The sequence below is a fragment of the Trachemys scripta genome, chromosome 5 (assembly GCF_013100865.1).
Source record: "Trachemys scripta elegans isolate TJP31775 chromosome 5, CAS_Tse_1.0, whole genome shotgun sequence".
Lineage (NCBI taxonomy): Eukaryota > Metazoa > Chordata > Testudines > Emydidae > Trachemys > Trachemys scripta.
In genome coordinates, this window is record NC_048302.1 from 23,615,009 (window position 1) to 23,633,703 (window position 18,695).

The 18,695-nt window shown below is 38.8% G+C and overlaps 1 protein-coding gene across 6 annotated transcripts in view; it reads right to left on the minus strand.

Annotated features, from left to right (window-relative positions):
• Positions 1-18,695, minus strand: part of AFF1 (AF4/FMR2 family member 1) — a 170,827-nt gene that overhangs the window by 117,408 nt on the left and 34,724 nt on the right. For 4 of the 6 annotated variants that reach the window (XM_034770706.1, XM_034770704.1, XM_034770703.1 and 1 more), the window contains exon 1: positions 13,554-13,615. The exons of 1 other annotated variant lie outside the window; for it this stretch is intronic. In XM_034770706.1, coding sequence (XP_034626597.1) covers positions 13,554-13,600 — 47 coding nt within the window. In that variant the 5' untranslated portion in view covers positions 13,601-13,615. Of the gene's footprint in view, positions 1-13,553; positions 13,616-16,235; positions 16,711-18,695 lie in introns of those variants that run through there. One more of the 6 variants, XM_034770708.1, reaches the window with a different exon arrangement.

Sequence of the window (18,695 nt, forward strand, 5' to 3'; positions counted from 1 at the left end):
AAGAACAGGAGTACTTGTGGCACCTTAGAGACTAACAAATTTATTAGAGCATAAGCTTTCGTGGACTACAGCCCAGGGCTGTAGTCCACGAAAGCTTATGCTCTAATAAATTTGTTAGTCTCTAAGGTGCCACAAGTACTCCTGTTCTTCTTTCTGCCCAAAACAGTGCATTTCAAACAAAAAAGGACTAGAAGTGTTAGCAAACTGCTCCACCGGAGGTTTGGTGGGGGGTTGGGGGAGGAGGATGGAGGGAAGGAGACATGTAAGAGTTGAGACAAGAGTGTCAAAGAACCACAAACAGTTTCACCAACTGCAGCGGATACCATGTCCCAACCCCGGTGCTACACTCTAGCATGCTTATATCAACTGGCTCAAGCACATCACTGTCAGCCATATCTCTATGGTATTGCCTGGTCATTATTTCTGTTTGTTATTGACGGACAGACACAGTGGCTACTATTTGGTATTCAACTGTGTAGACTACATTGAAAGTTCTTTGGGGCAAGTGATAGTCTTTCATTATGCATGCGTTCTCTGCCTAGAACAATGGGGTCCTGACTCCCGACTGGGGCCTTTGGCACAGCCTTGCTATAATTAGCACCAATTATTTTATTATTAATTTTTCTAATTGTAGACAAATCCAGACACTGCAGCAGCAAGATTATGTTTAAAAAGAGGGTTAAAAATTGCTCTCTCCTGAACTTTAAAGCATTTTACAAGAAATGCTACCTGGTGTCTTTCACAAAGCTAAATTCTCCTCTCACTTCCATCTCTTTCACAGTAGTGTAACCCCAGTGACTTCTGTAGAGTAACACCTGATTTCCACCACTGAGAATAAAAATAATGTCCATATTTTGCAACTGAGTAATCATCATCTGGATTTTTCGCATGATGAGTAGAAACTTTTTATGAATATTTGTTGCGAATATGTTCTTTCCTCAACACAGTCTACTTAGTGCTAATATAGCTGGAGCCAAAAGTAAAAGAATCAGGATTTTGGAGATGCAACTCCAGAAAACTACAAGATATTGCAGCTATTGCTTTATAACAAGGTCCAATAGTTGTCTTGTGTCAAACAACATTTCAGGGCCCATGTTTCAAACAAGTCCGATATTTGAAAAGATTGAGTGGATAATTGCATGCAACAATGGCTAATTATTGGAGATGGCTGAAAAATGGAAGTCTGCAGAAAACATTTTTCCATTTAAATTTTTCCAACCTGCCATACTGTTATATTCATTTGCTCACACAATTTCCTCATTTGCATTCACACACACATTAAATATGCATTTTGGGTACCTAATTTGTTTAAAAGCCTGGTCCTTTATCTTATCTGTTGTAGAAAATGAAATTGTGACTACTCGGATATGTCTGTTCTTTCAGACCAAGCCTCCCTACATAGTATCTATATAGCACAGAAATGCTCCGCTACAAGACTCGTGTCCCACAAAAAATGAGGCATACATTGTATCTCAGTAAGTACAATTTTACAAACAAAAGGAAGTGAATGCCGCTGGATAATACAATAAAATAAGAAAAGTAAGTATACAAGTAGCTTTAGAGGCATCTGCTACATTTCAGAAAGAAACAATGTTTAATTTATAACTATTCATTTAAAAGTATTTCACAGGGTTGTTAAGGAGGCATTTTATATAATCTATTAGTTTTAGTCTTACAATTCTCTTGGTGTGCATAAAAGTTTACCAGAGGTACAAGAAGTTATTGCTGCAATCTATTTTCTACCTTAAAAATACAGTAAAATTACTTAAGCCAACATTCATTACGTTTACTGATTCTGTAGAATAATCGTATCTCTGCATAGCATTAAAAACAGGAACTCTACTATTGTTCTCTACTGTACCAAAGAATGAATTCTAACAAATATATAGAGATAATAAAACCAAAAGCTGAAAATATTTATTGAGCAGCTGTTTTCTGTGTCTCTATTAAAAATCTCTTCCTCCTCCCCCACTAGCACCTCTCACCACATAATTAACATCCCTTTAGACCTGTCTGAGCAAATAAGTCATTGTTTTTCTGTAGGAGTCTGTTTTCACTTGACCGGTTCTGAGCTCTGGTCAGCCTGTCAGCTGGATTGTCACACAGCCCACAGGTGTCATATCGCATTCACACACACTGCATGTTGTCCTCCTTTTACTCCCTGCTTCTGATAACACCTCTACTCCCCACACCCTTGCATATCACCACATGCACGCAGTCTCTCTCAAACACACACAAAACACAGACTTATTTTACTACAAATTTATGTTTTACATTATAAACACATCCATGTTCCAGTATTAATCTTGTTCAAATTCTGTCTCCCAAACATTGGGAAGGAAACAGGCACGTTCTTTGTAACATATAAGCCCATTTAAAATAACTGGTTACGTTAAATAAACACTTGTTAACATTTGAAAGACTGATTTTCCAAACTAAAGTTGTGCATCACATGTGGCCCAACCTTTAACCCTCACTCATATGAATAATCCTCACTCACTCAATTCATCCCACTGTTCTCAAACAGAAGTACTCACAGAAGTAATAATTACTCCTGCTAATAAAGGTTACAGTAGTGCGCCCCATCTTACATAATATTGTGCACTGATTATTTAATTTGTATGGGTGAATGTACTGCTCGTGAAAACGAATGGATTAACAATACTTGTTGGTTGGGTATTTTGCAAACATTCCTATACATCTTTGTCCATACACATCAGTTCAAACCTGATGCCTTTGCAAGACCAATTGTGTGCCATGTAGATTATTGAGACCTGTGCCTGCGCCATCTGTAGCCACAAAAAGGCCCAAGTTAAAAAGGAGTGGCAACTTCAGTTCTGGATTTTATTGCTTCTGTTAATTTAAATCTAATCATGAAAATCAAATTAATTGCCGTGGTCTAATTGGCTCTGATGCAAAAAGCAAAACAAAAAACTTTAGAATTCTGAGTGTTTAACACAACAGACAAAACCATTTTCTTTGGTGTTAATACACTGTTTAAGTCTACGTATGTACACAACAATTTTACCACTACAGATCTACCTACACATAAAACTACTACTAAGTTAATTAATGTAAGAATGCACTGTATATAAAAAGGATCACACAGAGTTTAACCTATCAATCCATATGATTGAGTCCAGTATTGGTAAATTTATATTCATGTGTCAGTCTCTGATATTAGGCAAATGAACACAGGCCACTTTTCAAGCATCAGTCCAATAACTTTATCTTCAAATTAAATACATTTCAACGTAAACCAAAGGCCTAAAAGGCTTTTTAAAATTAGCTATGGACAAACCATATAATGAACTAGTTGTCCTTTTCCCTGTGTTTTCCAGTTATGTAACAGATCATACCGCTTTAACAGGCTAGGCAAGTCTTTAATTTAGTCCTTGCTCTACAGATAAGCAGAAGCAGAAAAAGATTAAATGTTTGCAAAAGAAACCTGTTTATATAGTGAAAAGCATATTTAGAAGGTTTTTTCTAGTTAAAGATTATTTGGACATAATGTACAGATTGCAATTACTCCATGTATATTTCTCTCTCTTTTTGCAAGCATATAGAACCTCCTACTAATTTTCCTGTGTTTTATAATGTTTGAGGTTTAGTAAAAGGAGCACGGCTTTCTGTGCTGGAGTTCTATTCTAAAATTGTCTCATCAATTGGATATCTGTATGATGAAACATCTAATTGTCAAATAATCTCTACTCAAGAGCACTTTGAGAGTGTTCAGATTATTCTATAGCAGAGGTCGGCAACCTTTCAGAAGTGATGTGCCGAATCTTCATTTAGTCACTCTGATTTAAGGTTTCGCATGCCAGTAATACATTTTAACATTTTTAGAAGGTCTCTTTTAAGTCTATAATATATAACTAAACTATTGTTGTATGTAAAGTAATAAGTTTTTTTAAATGTTTAAGAAGCTTAATTTAAAATTAAATTAAAATGCAGAGCCCCCCGGACCGGTGGCCAGGACCCGGGCAGTGAGACTGCCACTGAAAATCACGCATGCCATAGGTTGCCTACCCCTGTTCTATAGCAATAATCCATGACACAGTCCGTAGGTTCTGGTGCATGCCTCTGGTGTATTGCGAAGCACAAAGCACACTAACGCACAACCAGAGTGGTTTATGATTATATTATTTAAGGATGGTTCATTACATTTTTTACAATTTTTATTTTTAAATTTAGAGGGGGGTTATTCAATCTATTACACATCAACCATTATGAAAGGCCATTCCTCGTAAAAGAAAAAAATCAGTAGCAAAAAATGATATAAAATACACCCCTCTACTATTTTGAATATATTTGATCAGTTTAGCTTTTATGTTGGAAAGCGAGTTAAAAGTGGTGCATAGGAATTGCGCCACCCTCTGCAAGGTGCTTGGCCGAGTACTAGAGCAACATGGGTATTGAAACTCTCCTCTGGACAGAACGTTGGCCCACTGCTCTGCAGAGAACAACTGCAGAAATTGAGGCCTTCACTCCGAGGTACTGTGCTCAGAGTGTGTGATGCCCCAAAGTCTGGGCATCCTTGTTTATTCCCTCCTCTCTCAGATAGGTTGTATTTTGCACAACCTATCAGAAAGCAAAGGCACTATGTCCACAGGAAGTAGAAAGAGAAAGCACAAAGGGACACTGCATTTTACCAGCTTGAAACTCTTGGGGTGCAGAAATTACCATTCTTGCCAAGAGTTAGTACAATAATTGACCATTTATATATATATTCAGGTTGCCCCATGGTCAATACTTTACTAGTGTTGCAGAAGAGGAGTGCACTTATGAATATATTTCTACTAATAATTACCATCTATTATTTGTATCGTGGTAGCATTTGGGGGTCCCATTGTGCTACATTCTATACGAAGACGTAGTGAGGGGCAGCCCCCACCTTGGAGAGATTACAATACAAGCACGACTTTGGCTTTGGACTGTTTTACAGCCTGATCTCATGTTAGGACCTATAGTTCTTAACGCATAAAGTATCGGTTTAGTCTTTTTTTGTTCGTTTAAGAGAATGCAATGTACACATGCTAGATAACCATTTACTAGCACTGCGATTAAGAGTTTATTATGTTTTGTGTTTCTGTTGGGTTTTACCTTTCCATTAAAGCACTTAGTGAAATGACTCAGACATTTGTGTGTTTTGTAGTTGATCCATGAATACACCCTCACCACACAATTCACAAACAGCAAATTTCTACCAAGCAGCAGCCAACTGAAAACTGTTCACAAGGAAGGGGGGTGAACTAAATGAAGGTCTATTAGTGGTATGCAGGCCTTGAAGTTCTGGAAGATGAAGGAGGAGTTTACTGGAGTGATAGCTACCCAAATGAAGCTAATGGAAATCAACACATTAGAGAGAGATCTTAGGTGGGAGGTTCCTATAGACCAAAGGAAGCCTTCATTCATCTGGATGGAGGAGCATGTCTAGATCAGATCAAAAAATGATAATTTTTTTTCGTTTGTTTTTTCCAAAAAACCTGACAAAATAATTTTTATTCCACAGGTTTCAAAACAATAATTTGTTTATTTAAAATTTTTGTCCTCCCTCCCAAGCCCCCTTTTCCATTTTGCACTGAAAACTGGAGAAAGGGAGAAAATCTCGCATTTTTGACTCAGACTCGTTTATAATTTCCTGTTTCCATTTTCATAGAAGATTGGTTTCAAAAAAATTGGGGGAAAATTTGATATGCTAATCGTAGCTTAGTTTTTCTTTTCTACATGCCTCATTTGCTTCACGGGTCCCAATCATCTTAAGACTTTGATTTCCCTCCTCCTTTTATAGCCTAGCTTTGGTTTTCTTTCCCAATCTACTCTCCGTTTCTTGTTAAGATACACCTCTAGTCTCTTATCCTCTTTTTCCACCCTTCCCCTGTAACATCTGGAATTCACTGGTGAAAACCTCTCTTAACCCTGTGTTTCAGATTTCCTAATCACCACAGCTACATGTTGTCCAATATATTTAGATTTAAACACACAGAACTGATCATCACAACTGATGTCCTAGCACAGTGGAAACAGTACATCAAGCAAAGAGGAAGACACTTGCTTTGAACCTCAGCAATAAGCCACAGCAGTGAAGAGCTGAGAGCTGCAGCTCTGACAGCTGGAGACTGGAGAAGGATTAAATAAATCCAAGATAATACATTACCTGTGCTAAATTATGTTAATTCCACCCACACTAGAGATGGTCAATGTCACACTGGCTCCCCCCTCCACCCTAACCTGGCAGGCCACTGGTACCAGATAAACAGCCAACTCTCTGTTTATTGTATTGTTTTTATGTTATTAGCTTTATTACTATTTACATCACTCTTTTAAAGTTGAAACTTTCTAGGAGTTGGTATCTCTCCAAAGCCATCTGCAACTGGCTGCAACATCCATTGAAAGAAGGGCTTCTGTCTGGTGTAACTACCACTCCCATAGAAGGGCATGTTTACCAGGCTTGCAACAAAGGCTGGAAAACTGTTACACAACAATAGCACTGGGGGGCAAGGTATGAGGTGCACCAGGCTTATGCAATATTTCAGCTATTAAACAGGGAGCAAGAAGGGTTTGTGTGTGCCACTCCCCATTTCACTTTCTGCTAGGAACCAGAGAAGTTCTGCTCCCACCAAAAGATGCATCTGCCCTTGCCACAGCAATCATGACAGTGTCCAGTGGAGCCATCCCTAGTGTTCTGACACAGCCCAGTCCTCAAAAACACACTGTTTCAGTGCCCCTCCTGCATAGGGATGCTTTCCTGAATTGGGGCCTACAAGTTTAAAGCCAAAGGAAACAAGATAACCAAAATAAAACCAAAAAGTGATCTGTGTTTCTCCACCCCCCTCCCCCAGTGCATTTCAATGCCATACTACATGCACATTATAAACCTCTCTCTATACATTAAGTTTAAGGGACAGATCAATGGGAGTTGAGTGCATTCACCGAAGGCTAGAATTTGGCCTTAATCAGATTTACATCAAAGAAAACACTGCAAACCATGAAATCCAGAGCCGAGGCTGAAACGACATCCTCCGCTACCCCTGCTGTGCCCTGGCACATCCTATCGGACTCTGGTCTGAGGTTCCAGCAAGATCTTGGCAGAGTGACGTGTTACTAACCATTTCAGCTCTCTCCTCTAGTTTCTTAGTTTCAGTCAAGACTTTACCATTTGTCACGGGGATCTATTCATTAAGCCTTAACAAAAGCACAGTAATGAAAGGGGGGGGAAAAAGAAAAAAACCTCAAGGACTTTCTAAGGAAGTTCATTACTTATTTAGGGCCTTTTAAATAACATCTTATTGACCCAATTCACTGCTACTGTTCTCTTGAAGCCATCATAATCTGTTTTACAAATACGTGTTCAGGGACTTTTTTTTAAACAAATCATTATTTGCTTGGCATAAATAGCAACCTTAGAGCTGTTACACTCATGTAAATACAGTTTATTGTGCTAATATTGTCTGTAAATTCTCCTTCATTAATCTAAGGGGAGGCGGGAGGGAATTCTAGATCCAGTTTTAAAGAAGCCATTTTAGATTGGGATAACATCAACTTGAAATCTAGTCAGTTAAGGGCTTGAATTCACTGCTAAACATGCTGGGGTTTTTTTAATCTCAGGAACAGAATTTGAAAAGATGAAAAAACAGAATAGGAGCTATACTTGTCCATGAGTACCTCTGCCACTTTCCCATCTTAAACACTTTTGATCTACTGTATAGCTGAGTGAAAGACTGAACAACCTGGAAACTGACCAACTTGGGTAGACTTGAAAAAGACTAAATCCAAGTTCTGTCAAAAGCCCAAAGTCAAAGAACTGAAATAAAATAAAAGGAAAAAAAACACACCAAGGGAAAAATATTTCTCTCTAATCCCCTTTTATTTATAGTAACCTTAAATGCCACTTGTAAAAATAGCAGATTAAAAAAAAATCATTGTGAAAAATATAAGTTAGTGTCTATTTTTTTTTACATTAGCTTTTTTTTGGTAAATACAGGATTTTAAAATTTTTTAGCCCAGTGAAAAGTATTATTGCCTAGTTAAAATCCCCAGAAGATAGGAATTGACAATAGAAATGGTGAAAGATACTAAGATCCTGATCCTACAAGATACACCACACAGGCAGACCTCTGCATCTATGGCTCCACTTAGGTACAGAATCACTTCCAGAATTAGGACCTAAGATGCCTGCACTGAGGCACTAGCAGTCATGTATGCTGCATACACAGGACTGAATACAGGCTAAACATTCACCTGAATTATAAAGTTAATACAGTTCATGGTTTAACGCATTATAATTATAGTATAGAGTTTCAGTACTTGGCCTCCTAGCCAAATAAAATATCCATTGTGATAAATTCTCTAGCAAGTAACTCAAAATAGTGAGCACAACATAAAAAAAATCCAAATAAGAGGCTGTCAAAATGGACACCGAGAAGTTTTTTTTCCAGTTATCAAATTAACTTCCAATTATCAAGTGCTTGAATAACTATTTAAAAATCACAGGAAGAAGATTCTGGCTGTGAAATGCACAGCAAGGAAAGTGTAGCAGAGCATGGCTCAGTGAAAAAGGAAAAGCAATACATTTCCTACATATAAATTAAGTCCATCAACGTAAGGACTATGAAAAAGGGATATAATTAGAGAAATGTTACAACTACTGTGCGTTATTTTATTCAGTTTATTTAATTAGCTTGAGCATAAGTCACTCTTTTCACTTCATTAAGATGAATCAAACTGATTAACATGCTTCAGAAATATTAGCTGTGGTCTAAGAGCCAACTTCCAGTTAATTTCTGCTCATTAAGTCACAATCTTGTCTTTCTATTTTTTACTCATTGAGGTCTTGATTCCACAAAGTCATAGGCAACTGCGTGACTTTAAGCAGGTGAGTAGTTCCATTGTGTTAAATTGAATGGATTATTTATATGCTTAAATTAGGCACATGAATGGGTCTTTGCAGAACTGAGGTCTGACTGAAGATCTGAGAGCCATCTTCAGAAACAAGAGAAAAGCTGGAAATTGTTGAAGAGGTCATGGTTACATTCCTCCCACACTCCCCACACACACACTTTTCCAAGCTTGCCTACAAGTTAGGTCTCTGATCCAGCAAAGATGTGATGGGATTATTTACAGCGGCTAAACTTCAAGAGATGATTAAGTCTTTGCGGGATCAGGGCCCTTAAGTCTGACATTATTGCACACAGACTCTTGCAACCTTACTATTATTCATAAATCATACCATGATACCATGAAGGATTCACTTTTTGTGGTCAGTTGAGTTTACATAAACCCAATAACCTTCCTTTAGTTCAGGGTGCAACTAGTTTCCTAATAGGCTATAAATGAACTAAACACCAACATGTTTTTCCTCTTCGAAAGACCTAAGAGCTGAAAGTGTGTTTTGCACATAAAATATGTATGTGTGCATGCATGTACACGTACACGTACACACACACACACACACACACACACGACTAGATTTTAGAACAGGTAATGTTTCAGAAATGACTTGCCATAGGCAACATTTCACCCCAACACTTGTTCTTAATTAACATGTTTTTTAGTGTTATAGGAAGAAGTAATGTTAATATTCTTCCTTTCCTTCATCTCTCTTGCTTGCTGCATGTGTCTTGACTAGGGCTGTCAATTAATAGCAGTTAACTCACACACTTATAACAATAGAATACCAATTGAAAGATATTAAATATTTTTGAATGTTTTTCTACATTTTCAATATTGATTTCAATTACAACATAGAATGTAAAGTGCACAGTGCTCACTTTTTATTATTTGTTTTACAAATAAAGGCATTGTAAAAATGATAAAAGAAATAGTATTTTTATATTCACCTCATACAAGTACTGAAGTGCAATCTCTATCATGAAAGTGTAACTTACAAATGCAGATTTTTTTGGGGGGGGAGGGGTTACATAACTGCACTAAAAAAAAAAAACAGTGTACAACTTTAGAGCCTGCAAGTCCACTCAGTCCTCCTCCTTATTCTGCCAATCGCTAAGACAAACAAGTTTCTTCCTGGTGTAACTGCATCTACAGGAAGGCTTTTCCCAGCATAACTACGCAGGCTACAGGTTTGATTTTTTCCACACTCCTGACATAGCTATGCCAGGAAAACTTAGGTTATTCTTCTACAAGTGACTCTTTCAGACTGATTGCAAGCAGATCAAAATTATTTCTAAACAGAAATCTAGTGTTATTCTAACATCAAAATCCTTTTACCACGGAGTATTTTAACCACTAAACATGAGATGGTAGGGACTGATATCATACTTGTAAATGCAGTGACCTGAGCATCTCAGCTAGGGAGGAGGAAAGGGCTACTTTGTAATTAATATTATACATCTATAATATGCACACACATCCCAGCTGCTAAGACAACTGCAACATGAAAGAGAGATTCATACTGTGATAAATTAACACATCATCTGCTGCTTACTGCTCTCACTCAATACAATATTCCAAGCAAAATAATAATAATAATAATAATAATAATTACTATAATTAAAAACTCTACCGTATGGCTTTTTTAAAATGAGGACTTCTGGTTACAAACTCAAGAATTCTTCATGGTTGGATATGTTTTTTAATAAAAAGCAAAATGATGCCAGAATGCAGAAACAGATTTTTTTTTATAGTTCTGAGAATTGACTCTTTTGTTTTCACTCAAGTTAAATATTAACATATTGGTTGGAGAAAGGAAAAATTAAAGCAGGAACATGATTTCCACATCACTTGATATTTAACGCTGCAGAAACAAAAAACAAACCTAATCTTGTGAATTGTTGTGTGTTTTAGTAAATGATTCTGAAACCTGATTCTATTTAGTGCAACTAAAAAGGACCACGCTCAAAACTACATTTAAACATCATCTACACCTAAACCAGCCCAGAGCATAAACATACTTGCATGAATCATATGGTACATCCGATAAAAGCCTACCTATCTGAACTTTGTTAGTGATATCAGTTTGACCACGATTAGTTCAACGAATTCACACTAGAAGGCACTGCAAAGATGTACAGTACTGTAGCCAGCATTAAAATGCTGTCTCTTGACTGGCAAAGTGCCTCCCCAGCCTCACATCCCTGCTGCAGTATTCCTCACTTCCCTCCTCCCCCTCTTGCCAGCCAAGAGCTGTTAAATAGTCAAGTGCATCTGGGCTGCAGTACAAGGCAGTGAAATAAACATTTTTCAGTATCTGCATGGCATAACAAGGTACGCTTCTTAAACACTCTCTGTATCGAGAAATGCCCTGAAGGAAGAATAAAAAAGAAAGCTGTGTGCAAAAAACATCAAAACTGGAAGGGCGGACGGAGGGGCCAAATCCTGCAGAGACTTACGCACATGCTTAAGCTTGAGCAGCCAAGTAGCCCCACTGAGTTCCATGACACTATTCACATGCTCAAAGTTAAGCATGGGTGTAAATCTGGATGCATCACCTTCAGCGGATCTACTTCCTCCTGTCAAAGCCCTTCCCAAATTAGCTGCATCCTACCTATCCACCTTAGTACCTTATCTCAGAGTTGACATCCACCATCATTGAGCCGGCCCTCATGTTTAAAAGATCATGGAACGAAAACTGATTATATCTGCCCAAATTTAAAAGTACGGCATAAAAGGGGCCTTCTGCAATACATAAACATAACATACAAAAATCTGTTTATATATTTTTAAATGTTAATGCCTAAACGGAATGGATTTTTTTGTAGAGAGATTTCCTAAACAACATTTTGTTTAACTAATATCTGAAAGGGTATAAAGTGAGGAGCAGCATCAGCATCCATAATAGTCTTATCTCCGGTGCAACCTCAAGTGGAAAGTGCAAATTCCAGAGTGTGTGTGAGGAGAATTGTGGAACGAAGGCAAGATAGATAGATGGTATGAGTGTGTGTGGAGAGAAGAAAGCTAGCAGGGAATAAAATGCACACATTTGCGTCAAACAAGCAAGTTATGGAAGCATGTTTCAGACCTGGCCTTTAGAAGGCTATAAAAATGCATAGGAACAAAACAAAAGCAGAAACCTTTTCTCAGCAGCATTCTCACCAGAATAGAAATAAACACCACATACAAATAAAATGTGGCCACCTTGTAAAGAAGTTTTTCAACTGAAATTATTAGAAATAATCATGTTTAATCTCCTTTAAGAATGGGGTTGATTTGACTTGCTTTTAGGAGATAGAGAACAGAGAGATTCTCAGGTCATTGTGTCCATTCATTCCCTGCATGGCTGACTCAGTAGAAACAACATCCTGAGATGCAACAGAAAAAACAGACTGGTGGGATACTCAAATTTCATGCCTACTGATTCACCTTTTTTATGACAGCGCCATAATATTGAGTACTTACAAAGACTGAGAAATTGTTTTTATCAGTTTTCAAACATAGCTTCTGTTTTACAAATAATCTTGTTTGCAGTGGCGCTTCACATCCTCCTTTAGGAATTACGCAGTTCACCCCCAATCCCCCCACGCACACACAACACTTAGGGAGAAAAACTCTTTCACGCTTCATAACTTCATATTTTGGGAATCTGGCTGTGCAAGACAAAAAGAATGAATACAGAGTTCTTAGCAATTTATAGTTTCAATGAGCTGTACAAACAGGGCTTTCAATATTTACAAAACACCTAGTGGCCTGAGAAATGAGACCTAGCTTTCAAAAGGTTTTGAAAAAAGAACAGGAGTACTTGTGGCACCTTAGAGACTAACAAATTTATTAGAGCATAAGCTTTCGTGGACTACAGCCCACTTCTTCGGATGCATATTTTTGCGGATACAGACTAACACGGCTGCCACTCTGGAAAGGTTTTGAGTGCCTCAACTTCCAGATGCCCAACTTGAGCATCTTTTAAACAAAAAATAAAATTAAAATAAAAAAAAAAACCCACACAGACCCAAGATGCCTCTAGCTGGATGTCCAAAAACTGAGGCACCTAAAATTTTAAGCCACTTTTGAATATTTGGACCTAGATCTACTAGCCAGAAGCCCATATAACAGATGAGGAGCCCATACATTTAGGTTAAGAGGCAGCATCCTAGTGACAGCCCCAGGTACAACTGCTGGTGCGGAGAAGGAGCGTGGTGGGATTCTCACCAGGGTATTATCCATAGAACATGCTTGGGGTCTTGCTGTATCGCTCACATCAGTCTCTGGCTAGTTGGTGTCTGATGAATATCACAGCTTTACTAAGCCAAGAGTGAACTTGACCTGGTTCTAATTAATTTTGTTCCTGGTCACAGGCTTCTGAACAGCAGCCATGAAACTGACCAGAGTCTTGTCAGTTTTACTCTGCTGACACTTAGGAAAAGTATGAAGAACCAAGTCATTGAAGCATCTAGGCTAGAAACTTGACAAATAAAAAAGTTGGTTATACAGAAATCAATTGCTTAGTTTACTCTCGTTCTTCAGGGAAAGTTACCGGTGGGCAATTCCCTCCCACCCCACCCTCCGGCCACTTTTTAGTACTGTATATACACATTTATTGATTACAGTGATCATCGTTAAAAAGTTCAGCATCCACAAGAGTTACAACACACTACACTTACCTCTCAAGAACTAGAACAGGAAATAATTGTGGCACCTCTTGGCACATGCTGACTTTTCACTGATGAGCATTGTAATAATGCTCACAACACTCAGTGAGGTTTCTGATGAAGAAACAGTCAGAAGTTCAATGAGCTGCCCAAGGCCACATAACAAGCCAGCAGCACAGCTGGGATTAGAATTTAGGAGTTCTCTGGTTTCCAATCCCATTTCTCTGTTCAACATCCTCACAAATATGAAGTCGCTTGCACATATGGCCATGTGATATATTTCATTTCTTAGCAGACTTGTGCACCTGGGCAAAAATAGCTCAAATGAAAGACAGGTCACTTACTGAAGCACAAACTAAAAAAAAAAAAAAAAAAAAAAAAAACACTCATGATGTCAAGCCTTTCACTGCACCGTCACCACTCACATCTCCCATGAAATCTTCTCACAGAGGTAAAAGAAAAGAAAATCCAGGGTAATAGATACATTCTAAAATAATACTGACTATGGTTCACTGTCACCCCCTCCACACCAAGAAAAAGCAGTCCATGGCCTTGGATTTCATAAACTCCCTCTCCTATTTAGAAAATAATCTGTCTTCTATCCTTAAACACTATCTAACACGGGAAAGCCTTCAGCGATTGTCTCCCTCAAAACTAGCCTGTTTGAGAGCTCTCTCTTATCCCAGTGCAGCACACCAGAACTTAAACACAGGAAAGGGGATGAGGAGGGTTATCAAAGGATCTTTTCCATACAGGAGACCACAGAATGTCTGCACTGAGGAGAGAAATCACTGTTATCCAATATCACCCAAACAGAAATAATATCACCACCACAATGCCATCAAATAAAATGATATGCCTAACTCCTGCTGCCAAAATATAGACACATCACTTCCACTCCACAAACCAAGTTCTAGCCATGATCCCCTTACACCCACCCAAGATGTCCATAATCACACTTTACCACTTTTCTCCATGGTGTGTTGAGGTTGCCTCCTTATAAGCTGTGTTGAAATGGCTTGATATAGCTTTATGGCAGGGAGCCTTAGAGCTCAGCACACGAGAAGAAAATTTGCACAACTCTGACATGGCAGACTTGGGAAGAACACAATTCACTCATCTCATAGTACCCAGCCACATACCCTAGAGTTCACCATCTGAGTACTAACACAGTCCTGTTCCTTCAGTACCCAACATTAGCTCTGGAAACCCAATGCCTCTCTTATAGGGCACCAGATATCCGTCACCAACTCCAATCCTGTCCTTGTTCGGCCAGTCTGCTGGGACCAGGAGTTAGGCGCAGATTTATTTCCCCTATAATCCCTTATTTATTTCCCATATAATCACCCAAGAAAATTACAGTGTGACCACTGCGACTTCAAGCATGTCCTTGAACTTGGAATTAAGCCATGCTTTAAGGCCAGCTAGAGGCCCTAAGATTTATGCTAGATCCTCTCTCAGCATGTTGGCATATTAAAGCAATGAACCGATAATGCAGACCTGTAAATCATATTGGTCAGGGATCGCACAGAGGAAAAAAAGTGGAAAGGAAGGCATCTGTATATTAGCAAAGTAATGTAATTTCTGAAGGACAGACCCCCGCATTGTACGGAGACAGACAGACATGTTTAGCTACCAAAATAGTTCAGCTGCTCATAAGGAACTCCCACCTCCATTCCCACCTCCCAAAGCCTCAGTGTTTTCCCCACCATGAATTGACAATTTCATCAGTTCCTGGTCTCAATTTAGGGAAAGCGTACAGCAGTCAGAAATGCTACCAGTGCCAAACTTCAGTTTAGATATGCCACCATTGGGGGGAGGGGGCTGTGCTGGGACTATATCCCACTGTAAAAGTTTCTCACTTAGGTATTTCTAATATGCCCACCACTGCAGTATAAATGCTAGAAGGCAGGTAAAAGATACACTGAGTTGTGAGGTTTCCTAAGAGAACCATTTCAGCCTGTTAAGAAGAAGCAACACCCAAAACACTGAGTTTGAAAATCTGCTGTAAATAACTCATTTTTTCCCTAACCACAAAATGTAAAATGGGTGCTCTGAGAGCAGCTACCTTTAAGTAAAAAAAGATGTTCCTATGCCAGGCTAGGAGGTCTGCCGAGGTTTCCTTCAATGGCACTCAAGTGACAGCAACTAGAGTTAATTCTTCTTTTTCACACTCTCACCTTCACAATCCCACAGCACATTCCCAGCCTTTGCCTACTCAGCAGATTCACATACAAAAACCTGCTACCATTTTAGTCTGATAATTTTTCAGATCAAGGAAAGAAACCAAGTGCAACTGTAATATAGATACAGCTCAGTCACCTTTTACATGCTCTCACCCTATATAAGCTACCATAAATGCCTTTTTTTGCAGTTTAAGAAAAAGCAGCGAGTGCACAAAGGAGATAATGAAGGAAGTGATAAACTTGCTGCTTTGATAAGGAGAGGTTTGATAAGGAGTTATTAACTCTGTGCATTTCATTAAACTTTCCAATCACAAGTTTATCCTGAAAAGAGATACTGCATTTAACCTTAAAAAGCCACACCATGCAGAATTGTCATCCAGATACATTTTACCATAATCTGATTTTTAAACTGACAAGCAATCTATAACAGAGGACGATGCAGCTCAATAAGACAACTGGGGGACATTAAAAAACCCCTACAGTGGTAAAAGTTAATTTAATTCCTTACCTTGATTGGGCAGCCATAGTGAAGTGTATAATGGCAAATGTCTTCTGTCCATGAGACCCTTCCCCCAACTGCCCTCCCTACCCCCCAGGCAAAAATGTATTTGCCATTTGCTGATACGTTTCCTGGTTTCTGTAAATTTACCCACTCCAAAATGTCACTGAACTCCCTACTCCCAAAGACACAGGTTCCTGAGCTAAGTCTCTCTAGTTCAGTATTGGATTACACTAATTTTGATAGACATCCGGGCATTCAGGGCCTCCTTTGGCTTGTGCATTCCAAATCTACAGGGAGTTTAACCAGCTTCTGAATTTTCAGCTCCCCAGATTCAGCAATTCCAGTTTAAAAGTTTAGCACTTCATAAAAAGCTCACCGCATTACTATAACACATCAGTGTAAATTGTTGTTCTTATTCAGAAAAGAAGCCTTTTTTCCAGCTCTAGTCAGAGATGCCTAAACACTCCAGACCTACCCCTTTTCAATAAAGTTTTCATGGTACAATCCACCTCCTTAAATGGACATGTTATTCTGTCAAGGCAAGAAAACTGGAGGATTGGATAAGAAGAGAACAAGCCTGGGTCACTAGCCTATCAGGGATGAAATACACGTTTGTTTTCTCAGCCAGAGACTCCACCTGCATGCTCATAAATGGGCAACGTACAAACACAACAGCTAGAACACAGGGTTCCCTGCTGCTTGGCACTCTAGACATAATTAGTGTGTTTCATGGGTTGAGAAGAAAGAGGGCAGAGCAAAGGAATATTGACTAGAGAGCAGGAGGAGGGGAAGGTACTGTCTAGCATGAATTCCTCACTGCAATTTAATTTTTTTGAAAGCTAACAACAAGAGAAAGGCTTTCATTCTGAGCATGATATGGGTCACACTGTCAACTTTTTAAAGCAAAAACATAACCAGTCCAGAAAGAGAGAGATTGTTAATGTAAGTTATTTAAAAATGGGATACATAATATAAGTTGCAGGTGGGATCCCAGAATTAGAGAAAAATCGTTTTTTTCTTTCATATTAATTCAAAATATAGATTTTCTTTATTTATTCTTTATTTTATTTATTTATGTTGCATGGAGCACAATGCTGTATTGAGACCTTGATTTGTGTACTTGTTCAGTAAAAAAGTAGCACCTGCCCTTTGCTCTGGGTGCTTCTTGACATGTTTTAAAACAATTATAAAAATAGTCTATTCCAGTCCCTTCAACCAATAATTAACACACATAATTCAGCAGTCACTAATATATTTAAGACCCTTACAATCTCCTACAGCGGAAGGTGCATACACAAACACCCGACTAACATAAATACCAAGCAAATAGTTTTGTTATGTATTTCCAACATTAAACAACAACAACAAAAGAATGCTTTGAAAGACTGAGCTGCTACTGAGAAAGTTTTATTTATACAGTATCTTAGAAAAACAGGAAATTCACCATTTGCAACAAAAATGATATATAAAAATATCTAGAACAGGACATAATTTGAAATGGATGACTGAAAACATATCAGAAATGCAAGCAATAGCTATTGTTAAAGGACACTTAGTAGTTTCCATTCTACCCCATTCTCAGTTGCATATAAAACTTTCAGGCAGAAATAATTTTCCATTCCTGCTCAAAGGTGAGAAAGAATTTTTGGAAACTGAGCAAAAAAATAGTGCACAGTTCTTTTTGATTATGAAGAGTTTATATGTGGGGAGGAGGTAGATGATATAGTTTTTACATTATATATAAATAAGGGCCTAAATGTTAAAAAGACAGCAAAAAGAAGAACAGGAGTACTTGTGGCACCTTAGAGACTAACAAATTTATTAAATTTGTTAGTCTCTAAGGTGCCACAAGTACTCCTGTTCTTCTTTTTGCGGATACAGACTAACATGGCTGCTACTATGAAAAAAGACAGCAGTAATTTCTGGGTGCCCAACTTGAAACACTTTAACAAGGTCTTCGTTGAACATTAAACATTGACAGCCATAGTGATTTTGGCTGTATGTCACTGTCACTAGTCAGTTGGGCCAAGCATTGCAACCTTTACACAAAACAAATAACTAGAGCACTGCACCTGCATCTTCCCCCTTATGATCCACTAAGGGCACCTACTCAGGCTCCCAGCTCCTAAACCAGGACTTCTCTTGGGCTGAGACCCACACCTCTCCCCCTGCTGACCGGGGGTTTTCCAGGCTGCACAGTTCCTTGCCTACACTGTAATATCCCCAGCAAGTCAGGATGCCTAACAATAGGGTTACCATATTTGTACACTGAGAAAGGAGGACACTCCATGGGGCCCCTGGCCCCACCCCAACTCCGCCCCTTCCCCACCCCCATTCCAACCCCTTCCCCACCCAAAGTCCCTGTCCCAATTCCGCCCCCTCTCTGCCCTATTGACCCCCTTCCCCAAATCCCAGCCCCGCCTCCTCCACTGAGCTCGCCACATTTCCCCTCCCTCCCAGCCACCC